Source organism: Myripristis murdjan, chromosome 15 (assembly GCF_902150065.1).
Source record: "Myripristis murdjan chromosome 15, fMyrMur1.1, whole genome shotgun sequence".
Lineage (NCBI taxonomy): Eukaryota > Metazoa > Chordata > Actinopteri > Holocentriformes > Holocentridae > Myripristis > Myripristis murdjan.
The window spans coordinates 20,397,284-20,411,734 of NC_043994.1; the positions used below are offsets into that span (position 1 = coordinate 20,397,284).

The window sequence follows — 14,451 nt, forward strand, 5'->3', positions numbered from 1 at the left end:
GGATAGTTGAGTGGTTCAGTCTCTAGCTGTTATTGCAGGTTTAATAAAGCAGGCTGAAATCCAAATATGGGGGAGCATAACAAGGCTACACTCAACTTCTAAAGTGACAAAATGCAGATGACCCGAGGCTGCCGTGACCTAAGGACTTTGGACAGTGTTGTTTTTCATCACAATAAGCATGAACAGCACTTCAGAAAGGAAATGAAATAATTTTCCATTAATGTGTAAACTCTCAGTGCTGGCCCAGATGGTTCAAATGCACAGATGTTGAGTAAACAAAACCGATATTATGACTTCCTGTTTAGTCTAATGACTGACAAATAGCTTAAGCCAAGATTCAGACAGATGAGCAACCAGTTCCAGTGCCAAAGTGACAACTCAACAAAGCTGCATAGGACAGCAAAACATATTCAGACAGGGACTCTTTTGCTGTCATACCAGCAGCTACATAGCTTTCTAGAGTGAAAGAATGAAATTTACACAATGAATTCTTACAATCTTATTTTTTTTCCTATCTCTAATTTCTCCATGACATGCTATGGCCATTATTAAATGTCTGAAAGGCTAACAATGTCTATTACATCCATGAAGTTGTATTTTTTCATATAAAATCTATGTTTCCTCTAACAAATGGATGGACAACTGAACAAATCCTCCTCAAAATACAATAAAAATCAGGTACATAGTCAACACTGGTAAGGGGGCATGTTGTACAGCAGGTTTGGGGTATTTTTAAAAAATTATGTATATATATATATATATATATATATATACATATATTAGTATATCTCATAAACAGCAGTGTGTCAAACAGTCATCACACAGACACTGGGATCTCTAAGAGGAACTGCGATACTATCGTACAAGTGCTTAATTTTAATTCACACTCTGTTAGCCTCTACTGTATTCAGCTCTTATCTAAGCAAAACACCTTTCCACATGATAGGCCTTTCTTTGGGACACTGACATCTCTGGGCGGACAAAAATGGGATTTTACTACGGGTAGAACACAGCTGCAGCACTATTTAAAGGTCACAATAACCAACGACTGATAAGCTGGAAATTGTGGCACCCACAAGGACAAAATGCAATTTTATGTGTGTTATGGGCTGTGTACCTGCAGGATGGTGACAACTTTAGCTAACACCTTACAGAGATGATATTTTTAACATGGCTTTGTTTAAAAATGTATAAGAAATGTCCTTTGTGGTGTGCAATCAAATACATTTTATTTCATAGGGCACGTCTTGAATGAATTTGAAAAACTCTCACATGCAGATTGGCAGCGTCGTCACAAAGCTGCACTATGACTGGCAGGGAATATCAGCCACTAAATCCATTTCATGCCCCAAGGTTTTGAGATGCTAATCATGCTGTCTCATTAAACAGCAGAGGAGAAGACAAATACCAGCTAAGCAGTGATGAAAATGAGGATGCTGATTATCTTAATCTTTTTTTTTTTTTTTTTTGCTGAGTAAGTAGCCATCTCTGCAACAATTTCAAAAACTTTCATTCAAACCCTGGGAGTATATCATTTGTTTACTGTACGTGACCAAAACGGAGCGGGTACAACTGTTTCTCCCTTCCCCCATTCACCTGCTACCCACATCAACCTTGTTTGCAAGGTTTCACCACTCTTTATGATTTTTTTGTGGATGATATTTAAGATTAGAACAGGACAGTGAGGGCACTGGTTGAAGGCTTCAAGTCCTCCTCCTCCCATTTCAGAAACAGACACCAGGAGGGAAGAAAACAGATGGAGAAAATACAAATAAAAACATGACGGCAATCACTTGCTATGCGTTAATTCAATTTAGCACTGCAGATCCATAATCCTATACGTATACTAACTGTAACAGTAGCAGCAGTGGCACTGCAAACAATAAGGAAACTGAAAAGTGTAGTATCACAATGTTGTGATCAACTGATCGCTGCCACACTGAATTTATTTTCCTCCACAGTGTCCAGCATTTACAGCATCCCAGTGTTGAAGAAAACATTTATAACTTTCTGTCATGAAACAATCTGAAGATTAGCAGGTACTTAAAATTCTTCTCTCTACTGAAGTCAGATCCTGTACAGAAACGATGTGTTTTGTGAATCAATGGCAGGAGAAATTTAAAAAAGTAAGTATCTTTGTCATGCATTTCATGTGAAAAAGATGCACCTCTAAGTCTCTCTAAAACTGAGCATTCAACAAAAACTCTTAATTCTCTAAATTTTTAATTTCAAAGTATTGTCATCTGCATTTGCATTTGTTAATATGTTGGACTGTGTATAAGGCTTACAAACATGTTTTACACATATAAATGTATAGTACTGCAGATACACTCAGTATGGTTACTACAGTAGGTACACCTCCATGTTAATGCAGTTAGCTCGCTCCTCCAGAATTGGAATCACATGGCTAATGGTTCATAAAGCCAGCAGACAGGACTGAGAGACTTTGCTGCAGTTCAGTCAAATGTTGGGATGGGCAATACACGATTTACGCAACTTTGAGTGTGATGTGATCATTGGAGCACCATGCCCCAAATCCAGCATCTCAGAGACAGCTGCTTTTTTAAGATCTAGACTTTACCAAGAATGATGCAACAAAAAAAGTTAACACCTTCCCCCATGGCTGACATGCAGGAACCCCTTGGGCCAATCAGCAGCAAGATGCACCAGTCCTTCATGTTTCCTCCAAATTGGACCAGTAATGCAGCAGCTATGGCATCTCAGAGTTTGAAATTTCTACTCAATACAATTAATGAATTTTAATAAACACCGGAAAACAGTTACAAAATGAATATTTTGTAGAAATCAGCTGGACAGGCAAGCAAGAGGATGAGTGAATTACAGAGTGGAATTGCTTCTTTAAATTCAACTCAGAATGAGAGCGTCTGATGCTAAGTGAATAATCTTGACACTTGAAGCATATTGCTACACTGAGGTAAAAATAATTCTCCAGTTTCACTGGCAGCAGCCCGGTGAGGGAAAAGCCTGAATGCTATTTTGAGCGATGGTCATTTGACAGCTCTCCAGCATCTACCTGACAATAGAGTGCTGATGCACGACAGCTGGAGGTCAATTTGTTATTCAGCAAGGATGCTCAGCATGGGACTTGCAATCTACCAAGTGGATTACAGCATGCATTCTATCTAAATGTTGGATGATTTTGAGAAAAAATACATAAATATGGCAATGCACACCAGGTTTTGCAGAGTAACAATTATACTAATGCTTTAATTGAGAGAAACTTTACTCGCATTAACCCCAACCAATCCCTAGGCCACATAAAGATATTTATGTCTGGGTGTGTTAAGCTGGTAAGCTTGTTGATAGCATCAAACACTATGCAGTCTGACCAATGACAGTAATTAGTAAACTAGAATAGAATTACTTTTGGCTGTCATTGCACCAGTCATATGGAGAATAATTTGCTGAGTACTGGTTGAAGCCCGAATAAAAAAAGGAATTAGCTGAGAGAAGAGGTGCTACCTTACAGATAAGGACAACAAACAGACACTCCCTCCATTACAGTATAAAGACTTTTTCAGCACTTAGTCCAAAATGTGACATTTCGTTATTACATTTTTACATTTTTAATGTAGTGCCAAAATAAAGTCTTTTTGATGGAGTGTGGCACATGGTTGTTCTCAGTATTGGCTGATATATATATATATATATATATATATATATATATATATTTTTTTTTTTTTTTTTTTTTTTTTTTTCATTGTTGAAAAACTTGAATTCTCCATGTGTCACCTAGTTAAATCTTATTCCTGAAAAGTGATAAATGATTCATCCCAGAAATGGCTGAATTAATTTGCATTTAATTGCTCTGCAGCAGTGTTGGAGATGACGATGGTGCTGAAATACATAAGAACAGACTTCTGCGATTCTTACTAGGCCAATTTATATCAAAGTGAAAAGAAAAAACACTATCAGTGTGAAACTCAACAGCCATGAAAGCATTTTGATAGAAGTCAGACATATATTACTGTAATACAATAGTGGGAAACGCTATAAATAGTCTTTGAGATCATGTAACATGCAAACGTCTTCACTGGATGAAACGACAATGAAACCCTCACAAGACCGCAGCAGAAGGTGAGAAGCACAAGGAAATATGGGACATTTACAGTGACATATTTCAGCCAACTAGCAGTTATTTCTAACAGAAATGCCCCACTGGGCCTGCTAGTCAACATGAATGTTGTAACCATATAGAAATACAAAAAAAAATGTTTTTTGAGAGATTAGTATGCAGGATTAAACCTAGAATAACCATCTTGCAGTCGTATGCCTCTGCCAACCAGTCAAGTAGAAGTTTCCACCCATGTCTGTCAAGACCCATAACATCTGGAGTGAAGCGTTTGAAGGAATTTAATAAAAGGAATAAAGTGTATTTTTTGGCAAAATGGATGATTTCAGTGAATAACTTCCAGTGAGAAACATTAGAGACCATTCTTACTCTGGTGCTGAATCGTGGCCAGAAAAGTGTTTTTGCAGAACATTAAGATGTCCCAGTGTAGTTAACCTTTGATCTTTTGGAAATAAAATGTCATCACTGTATCATTTTATCCTATTAGACATTTGTGTGAATTGAGTTATGGCCAAAAATATATTGGCAAGGTCAGAGTGACCTTTGACCTCTGACCTCCAAAATCTAAACAGTTAATCCCTGAGTCCAAAGTGGAAATTTGAGCCAGATCCTCCTTCCAGGTATTCCTGAGATATCACATTCACAAGACTGGGATGGACTGGCAGCCCCAAAACATAACACCTCTGGCCACAGCTATCTCCGGCACAAAGGCATAAAAATTGCCTGGTGGCAATTGACCTTCACAGACTTACCAAGACATCACGTAATGTGGGGGCAGTAAACTGCTCACTCCTCAGCTGTAAATTCCCTCTTGTTTGTGGCCAGAAAGTGGTGAACATTTGGGAAAAAAATCAGGTTTAATTACTATTGTTGAGTCCAGTTGTCAGTCTGAGCACCAGTTCTCCACTTTGTAGAAAAAAGTTTGTATTTCACTTTTGATTTTTTACTTTCTATGTGCCACAAAGATTTTAATTTGGATACATAAGGATTTGAAACTACAGAGCCTCAATTATTGCTCTTCTCTGTTACAACCCCAATTTGTGAATCTGCCTAATAAAAGAACTGTATTCTTATTTTTTGAAAAATATGTCACTTGCAAATTGCAAGCGACATATGGACCATCAATTTTTCATATGGCTTAAAAGCTCTTTGGTGGGTTTTATAAGGATGTTTGGTGCCAAATTCAAAATAAATGTACAGAAATAAAGGCTGTTTATATCCCTGACTGAAAAAAAATGATCTCATGCGTTAGCCAGGAAAATTTCTGTCACACATCTGTTTTAAACATTGTTGTGTGCACCATTGTTCAATATTACCCCTTTCTCCAGGCTCTTTGTTGCTCATCCTTCCCCACACTCTTCTCTGGGCACGCACATGATGAAAGAGTTGCTTCATCGAGCTAATTACAATTAAGCGAGAGTGCAGTGTTGCCAAGATGTTTAAGATAGTGACACTGCAGTAGTGTGGGGTGCTGACTGTGCAACTAGGTCACACTAACTGTTGTTGGACAACTCTTTCCAGTCCCTTTAGACTTCCCAGCCTTGCTTACTTTGCATAGCTGGCACCATTATGTTCATTACACAGAACCAAGATTTTGAGGCAATATACTGTAGATGAGCAATTTTGTTAATGACCATCAGGACTTGGTTCATAAAACATTTTTTTTTTTAATTTCATTCATTTTTCTACACTTATTTTGTTCCTGTTGTTAGACTCCTTGCCAAAAATACTACTGCCTGTCTCTGTTATTACAAAATGCTGCAATACGGTGGTGGCAGTAGTGGTATTGGAAAATCATTAGTTATGATTTAGGAGTGCATCCTTACATTGCACTCGTTGGTGCTCAACAGTCATCGCTGTAGTGTTTTTGCACTGCACTTGGCACATAAAAAAAAAAAAAACCTGCAAGTATACTGTCATCTTTTTCCTTCGATTTCCCGCGGATGATGTCTGTGTTTCTGTGGGGTATCAGTTTTTCTTTTCAGTCATGGTGACTGTCACCGGTCATGCTGGCTGCTGACTTCCTCCTGTTGCTGCTGAAAATGTGAGGCAGATAATTTTCTGTGCACCAGAAGAGTTTTACCCAGGGAGGACCTAACCACCACTGGGTATCTATTCAAGAAGAGCAAATACAAAAGGTTTCTTGAATAGGAAAAAGGTTGAATTATACCAGTCAACAACAGAGAAAAGCAAGACAGATGTTGATTTCTATGAAAGCATTACAGATTATTATTTAATTCCTGTTAAGTCATGGCAAAGTCAAGTTGTAGATTTCAATATGGGATTTCATTAATATAATGCATTACAATAATTGTTTTTTGCCAATGCAAATGAAACAATATACACTACAAGGAATATATATATGACTGTAGAACTGAAGAAAACCCACCCAAATATGAAATATATGGAAGAAGCTGACTCTCCTGTAAAATAGCTTCAAATGAACTAAATGTTTATCTTATTAGTACCTCTTAAAAGATTTAATTAGTTAGCTGCGACAAGATATAAATATACAGTATATTTCTGACTGATGCACTGATGCACTTTCATCCAGTGTATACATTTTTTGTGTGAATGGCTCCAGCAGGAGTAATACCCTGCCCTGACTATCACAGTTAGTGCCATGCTGTGGCACACCACTCCATATGGGACCACGGCCCCACAAAGTCACATCTTCAATCTGCTCGGCCGTCTTGTGTTTAGAGTGTCCACTTAGTCATAGTTTGGCACTCAGTCTCATAAATGTGCTGCCGGACCACAGCATCTCCAACAGAAGACAGCGAATCAGCTTACAGTAAGTTGAGTAAGAAAAATATCACATAATGTGACAATGCTTCAAATTGAAAAATCACTATCATTTCTAGATCAGAACTTTGACAAGTGCTTCGGGGCGCAGAGGAAGGCATTTCAAAATACAAAATATTGGCGTTATAAACACCACGTCATGTTTCATCTTCCTCTATTTTTTTTACTTTTCTTTTTCTTTTTTTTTTCTTTTTTTTTTTAATCGCTGGTTGACTTGTAAGCTCCAGCTATGTATTATTTTCCAACTCCCTTCAGGTGGCAGCATCTCATTAGTCATCACTTTGTGGGCGTCAGTGCACTCTCACTTGACAGAAACCTTGTAATTCAAGTGTCTGATAACTGTTTTGACACGTAAATGCAACAGCTACATTAGAAAAACCCAGGTAAGCTCATAATCTGATTATGGGAATCACACCGAGGATGCTTGGCTTACTCTGATATGAAACACGTTATTGTTATTTCAGTTTTGTTTTTCACCATTTTCCCAAACCCTGATATTTAGGGTGCATTTTGGTGGCAACAAAAACCTAACCCCAACACTTAACATGACTGTTGTGACTGTCATCATTTCTTTCCCATATATGTGGCCTGTCCAACATGTTTCCCTTCCTTCCAGTGCATGCTGGGATAGGTTCAAGCCTCCTGTGATCTCATTAGGAATAAGTAAGTATGGGCACTGGATGAATAAATAAATGAAATAATTAAGTGGTATAACCTTGACCTTAGCTCAGAGCTAGCTGGCCAGGATTATTCCAGGCTTTCCAGGGTTACTGCCAGGAAAAAAAAAAAAAAAAAAAAAAAAAGTTTGAAAACAGGGTTATCTGTTGGCTGTATGAAATGTCAACTTTGGTTTAGGGTCTACACAGTGGTGAAGTTAGACTGGAGCTCTTGCTGGTCCGCAAACCATTCACCCTTACATACAAGCCACCCACTATCCACATCCCTGAACACATTCCATTTTATAACATCTTCCTGGTGTGGAAATTAGCAAAACTTGACATCATGTGCAGCAGATTGCTTACCTGAACCGTGTATGTGTCGTGAAACTTGGCAACTTTGGTGAAAATATTAATTAGGGTGGAATAATTTATTTAAAAAAACTAAAGGAGACAGGGCTTTTGCTGTTCTCATCTGTTAAGTCAAAATTAAAAACACACTTTCAGTGAGTCAGGCTTGCTTCATCCTACCCTAAAAGCAACGCACAAACACACACACTGACATACACACACGTACCCACAAACTACTCAAATGCTCCATGAAAAAGAGAAGCCCACTTTACAATTAGACACAGTTGTAGCAGCACTCAGACCACATGGCAGGTGGTTCCAGAGAATAAGCCTGAGAATAAAGGAAAAATGCACATTCACCAGATGTGGATTTTATCCTCAGTGCAACCAGGAGGTCACTGCCTGATGATCTGAGCAGTCTGACTGAACTGTATTCACTGAGCAAACAGAAGGCAATAAACCATTTAAACCCGAGGCCTATGTAAACATAGGTCTTTTGGACATGTAAACCTTGGGAGGAGAATGTTGTGAAAAATATTATCCCTAAAAGTTACCCACGGATTAAATATGAATGTATGTTATGTATGTTAAAGGGGGTAAAGCTCACCCTTGGCTAAATGTCAGCCCATGGTTAAGACAGCCCCAAGCTAAAACAGAAGGTAATCAGATTCCCTTCATATTAAAGAACCTTCGAGATTATTAGGAATATATTCTCCAGATACCCTATTATCAAAGTCTATATCTGTTTAAAGGTAAATTCATTTTCATAAATAGCTCCCATATTTAATACGCCTTGAAATTATTAAGAACCTTGCAGCACCAATTTCTCCAGCACTAATTTTGTCTAAAACAACTTTCAAGTCTACAAGAACAAAATGAGTGTTTCCATAGAAACAGTATCTTTGACATCACTTGAGAGGAAAGTTATCGCCAGTTCATTTGAGTCTCAAGTTTTCAAAGCGATAGGAAAACTTTCCCTTGACAGACTCCCTCTGCCTCTGGAGTTTTTGTCAGCTGGAGCCATATTTTGCAAAGGTTGCTGGTAGTCTCTAGAGGTGTCAATCCCCAAATATACTAAACCTTATCTTACCTGTGGTGGCAAATGAATAAGCTTCCATTTACGCCGGAAAAAAATCTGTCTTCAGAATGAGAAGGTATTTTTGAACAAAAACAGAGAGATGGACAGACACAGATAAATCGAATATCAGACAGAAGGGAGATAACACAGACAGACAGACAGACTGATAGATAGACAGACAGATAGACAGACAGATGAAACCTCCTTGACTGAGGACATCAAAAGAATAACAAGGGGTAGGAATCATCCTGAGTCACCGTGGATCCTCTCTTCCTAAGAAACAGGCTTAGCTGGCAATTTGAGATCACTTTAATAGAATGAGTACTTCTTGAACACAACTTAATTACTTTCTCAACGCTGACCCTGAGGAGGAAACAGCAAATTAAGGGCTCCTCCTGTGTTGCAGCCGAGTGTCCCTCCGCCCCAACTTTCCTGCTATTTTCAGCTGTAAACTATCTTAGAACACAGAGTGTTGTTAAACTTTAGCTCTTAATCATTATTTGATAGCATAATGTGATTGCTCTTTTTTTTGGACACAGATATATGCACACACCACTTATTTTCATAAATTACACTACAATGAGTTCAAGCAACAAATGGCCCTAATTTTAATGACTGTTGAATATAAATGTAGGTTCACTTCCACTTCCTGGGATAATAAAGTTTAGCTTGAACTTGAAATGTTGATACTGCAAGTAGCAAAAGGGCTGCACCAGATGAAACTTTTTTTTTTTTTTTTTTTTTTTGGGCTACACAAGGTTGCCTATCCTTATTTCATGAGTATCCCCTTTTGTCAACTGACTACACATTATGAATTGCAGCGAAGGAGAGGTGAGTATCACTTATCAATTATCAATGAGCTTTTTTTTATACTCATGATTTTGTACAGCTTTTGATTTTGGGAACATCTGCCAAGTAGCCTTGAAAGATCTTAAGATCCTCGACCGATCTTAAGATTCTCTTTGCATGTTGACAAACTCATTAAAAATAGAGCTGAATGAACAGAGGCTGACGTCTTCATTATTTCTTTGTTATATTTAGGCGCTCTTTATCACCCGTCTTCCTCAAGTCTATGTATAGCATTTGAAAACTAAATATTAATACACCTATAACAGACCACAGTACAGACAGAACAACTTAACAAAGCACTATCAACTAAGCTTATAAGGGAAAAGTGACAAATCAAGCTGCAATGAGACACAGAGGGCAAAAAAGATAACAGATTCCATACATCTAATGGCTTTTTCTTTATATAATGAGTCGGTGGTATTAGTACTTCCATATAATCCATGCTCATGTGGGTCGTGCAGCACTCAATAAAATACCACATGGTTTAAAATGGCTGGCATCAACCATATCAGCATCTTAGGGGACTGAGTGAATCAATCAGTGGAGCTGAATAAAGAATGTTAGTCGGAGGCAGATCACTCAAAGAGGTTATCTCCCCTCACCTCTGTGTTGGTTGTTGTTTGGTTCATTTCAGAAAGATGGAGAGATGGAAACAATTCTTAATTTTTAAGTAGACATGGATTTTCTGAGGGAGAGTCACTGCGCATGACTGCTATTGACTACTGAAGGTAATCAAAGTCCAACAGAGAGGGAGAAGGGCTTCACCACGTTCAAATCAATGCAGGGTCTTTTAGTCCTTCTTAGCGGGCCAAGCTTTCAGTCGCACAGCCCTACATCAGGACAGAAGACGCCATCAATGGAAATTCACTCACAAAATCTTCGAAAAACCTTTCCTGTGTATTCTCAGTCATACAAATCTGTCCAGACACATGATGAGCCTATTTTTGAAAGAAAAAAATCTCTAAATTCATCAAAATAATTTCTAATGCACGGTGCATTTGGAAACCACTAAATCTATCTTCCAGTGCGTTTGGTAGGATTTTAATTGTCACGATTGAATGTATGCATGATTGAAACATGGCAAATGAGTGCAATACAAATATGTAAAGTCAGCACAAAAAAAAAGGATTTTGGTCATCCCAGATAAAGAGAGGAAACAAGAGAAGCTTGTGCCACTACTAAGCAGTTCAGGAGTGTTGGTGAGAAACGTTTATATCCATCAGTAAAATCAAATTAGAGTGCAAGGATAATTAAGCTCTGCCTCCCAAAAAAACTTGAAAACCTCATTACATAATTCAAACTCTGTGGCATGGGGCTATGGCTGATGCTGCAGTCCAAGAGCAGGATCACACAGAGACAAGCATGTGCTGAAATTTACCTTAATATAGTATATTCCTATAACTAGACAAATTAATGCCATTTAAAGCGGGTTAGAATCTGGGCAGGTCAGGATTGGTGGAGTGGTGTAAACAAATTGAAGACGGGTATCTCTGGCTACTTGGTGATCCCCCCCCCCCCCCCCCCCCCCCCCAACACACACACACACACACACACACACACACACACACACACATTTCCTGATTTGGTCAGGCCAGGTCTGTTTGGGCTTGTTTTGTGAAACAAGACCCACTGTGGCTGAAATGTGAGCGCAAACCTGGCAACAGCCAATGGAAGTTTAGATTCAGGAAGAGGAAAACAAAAATAAACCAGAAGAGAAATCTGGTTGAACACAACAAAGCCTCCACATATAAACCAGTGTACAATGTCAGGCTGCCTGGATCAGAGGACTGCTAGAAAATTCCCCATCAATCCGATAATGATATCACATTAAGATACAGAACATTTACAATTTAGCTCACGTGCCATTGAGCAAGAAATGTAATGAAACTCTAAGGATGGTTTTGCTGAAAGTGACAGCACTTATTAGTTTACTTTATTGTAATTGATCTAATCTGTCAGCCGAAACTGGATTTTATCTTTTAAACTGAAATAGCACAGATGTGGTGACTCTGTTAAATGTAACTACTGACCCCTAAATATAATTTCTTTCACCCTTTTTATATAGGAAAGATAAGAAGAGGAGCCACTACTATTTTCTTAGATACTTTTAGTTGCAAAAATATAAATTTTAGTAACTTCTCCCCCGTTTGGAAATTGTGTGTGTGGTTTTGAGGCATAAACATCAGTCATAAAGCTCCAAAATGAAACTGTCTCCTTGGTACCTGAGCTGTCTGAGCTACTGTGTATCTGTATTACCAACCGTGACAAGATTTTAATAAATAGTTATTTTCCATATAGATGACTCTGCAGATTGTAAAGCTAGGAAATTTATGGCGCTCTTGCATTCTGCAATTTTGTACGACATGTGAACAGATCAGCATACAGCCAAGGACACACTTTTGATCTGGTCATCTCCACGGTTTAAACACTGAGATTGATTCTTCTGTTGAAGTTGCTACAGCTGACCATCACTTTGTGTTTTACTTAGAGATTTGTGCTCTATGGGCAAGTGGAGAATGCAAAATGAAGGTGCGCTTGACAGTGCTGCATCCGTTGCTGCCATGTCCACACTTACTGTTACAACTACCATTTTCAGACACATCCTGAAGTATACATGACAAGGCTGACAAGTTCAATTTTAGATTAAGATACCGCCTTGACATTGTTGCCTCAGAAAAGAAGTAAAAACAAACTTCTAGCCACAGCAATGCCTTGGCAAAATACTAACACGTCAATTAAAGAGAAAACTTGGATGCACCTAAAGCTACTTATTCATCACATCTTCAAAAGCATTAACAACTACAACAAATCTGTATTCCCAAATCACAAATCAAAACATTTTTAACAAAAAATCCCACAGTAACTATTCTGCACCACTGACCGCCTGTTAAAGCCTCTCCTGCCAAATGACAAGCTGAAGCACCTAACCGCATTCTGCAATATTTAAAAAAAAAGCATATATACAACCTCCGATATGGCGTAGCTCTCATTCCACAGACCGAACAGGAAAATAGATGCTTTTTGTGCTGTCATCGAATCAGAGCTGCGTAAAAATTACATCAAGGTTCAGATCCTCCACATGCTCTCTCGACCTCAAACCAACGCTGTTTTTTCAAGAGGTGTTAGACGGTGTAATTGGGTGTGCGCGACATTGTAAATCGTTGCTTGAAATCAGGCAGTTTTCCAGTGTCTCCTAAAACTGCCGTGGTGAAACTTCCACTGATGGAACAAAAAGCCGAAAGAAGTAAAGCAAAATTCCATTTATCTGTCAAGTGGTTTCAGAAGACATAAAACAAAACAAAAAACAAGGAAACACAGGGCCCGAGCAGGTGTAGTGTGATTGGTCTGGGCTGCTTCCCTTACCTTTGGATACTGTTGGACAGGAATGAGGACTCTTTCGGACAGCTTGATATTTTTATTACTGATGATATCTAGGTACTTCTTCATGTTGCCATCTTTTCTCAATTCATCACCCTCATACTTCCCGATTTCTGGAGCAAAACAAAATAATAAAAAAAAAAGAGATAACAAGACTCTTAATTAGTCGAGTGCATTGAAGTGACTTGGCAGAACGAAACTCAGCTGAACACAGATATCATCAAAGTCTGCTTTGACGCTAACTGCACTATGATAACCAAAGGTACTCTTAGGCTAGGGACACATTAGAAGCTTTTAATTCCCTGCAGATTTTTAAAACATTGCATCACAATCATTTCATGACCCCCCCCCCTCCTTTTCTCTCACATGTACAGTACATATGCTCACATTAAATAATTAGAAGATGGGGTGTTTTGCACTTGTCTGATACATCACCGACATCAGGACCTGTAATCTCAAAGGAGCTGCTATGATTCAACATGACACATGATTGGCTACGGGTCATCTCTGCTCTTGAATAAATCTCTGATCATGACATGCCAGCTGACTTGTTCGGCATCACCGCAGACGTCAGCTTGTACATATGAAACATGTGATATTATTGGGGTGGTTGGGATCAGTCCGCGAGTCAATCAACGTGATAAAGATTTAATCTGAAACCCCCACATGCTACCAGATAATCTTTGCCGATTCGCAGGACGGGTTACTCTTTTGTAAATTGGCCCGACAATCCCTGACTGTGTCCCCAGCCTTATTGCAAGAAGATGAGAGATGAGAGGTGGATATTAACTGTTTGGTACAGCATATTGTACCAGCCTGGTCGACACAGTCAAGCTGCACAGTCCCACAACACCCAGAACAGTGATATTTCTTGTCTGATGCATTTCCCAGCAGTTGAGCTGAATGTGCACACCGACAATATGGTGAAGCGTTAAGAAATAAAGCGATCACTTGTGCACCTAGGGGAGGACTCTCTCTGTCATGCACTAATTAATACTCACTGGAATAAAGAATTATGAACCTGCTGCACACTTGCTGGACAACAGAAGACAGACCTGAACATGACAGAGAGAACAAGGCACTGTCCTTGGGCGAGCTCCTCTCCTCAGACCCAACAGTTAATTTAGACAAGAGCAATTCACCAACATCTGAACTGTCAAGGTCAATGGACAAAGCTGTGAGGTTAAAATGGATGGGCTGCCTTTTGGTTCACAATGCAGAGGCAAGTGTGTGTGTGTGTG

The 14,451-nt window shown here is 38.8% G+C and overlaps 1 protein-coding gene across 7 annotated transcripts in view; it reads right to left on the reverse strand.

Moving 5' to 3' along the window:
• The window catches only part of khdrbs2 (KH domain containing, RNA binding, signal transduction associated 2), a 75,989-nt gene that overhangs the window by 49,431 nt on the left and 12,107 nt on the right, over window positions 1–14,451 (reverse strand). For all 7 annotated transcript variants that reach the window (XR_003929504.1, XR_003929503.1, XR_003929506.1 and 4 more), the window contains exon 2: window positions 13,196–13,323. Coding sequence is in view for 3 of the 7 variants with exons in the window: in XM_030071434.1 (XP_029927294.1) it covers window positions 13,196–13,323 (128 nt within the window). In the remaining 4 variants the exon portion in view is untranslated. The remainder of the gene's footprint in view (window positions 1–13,195; window positions 13,324–14,451) is intronic.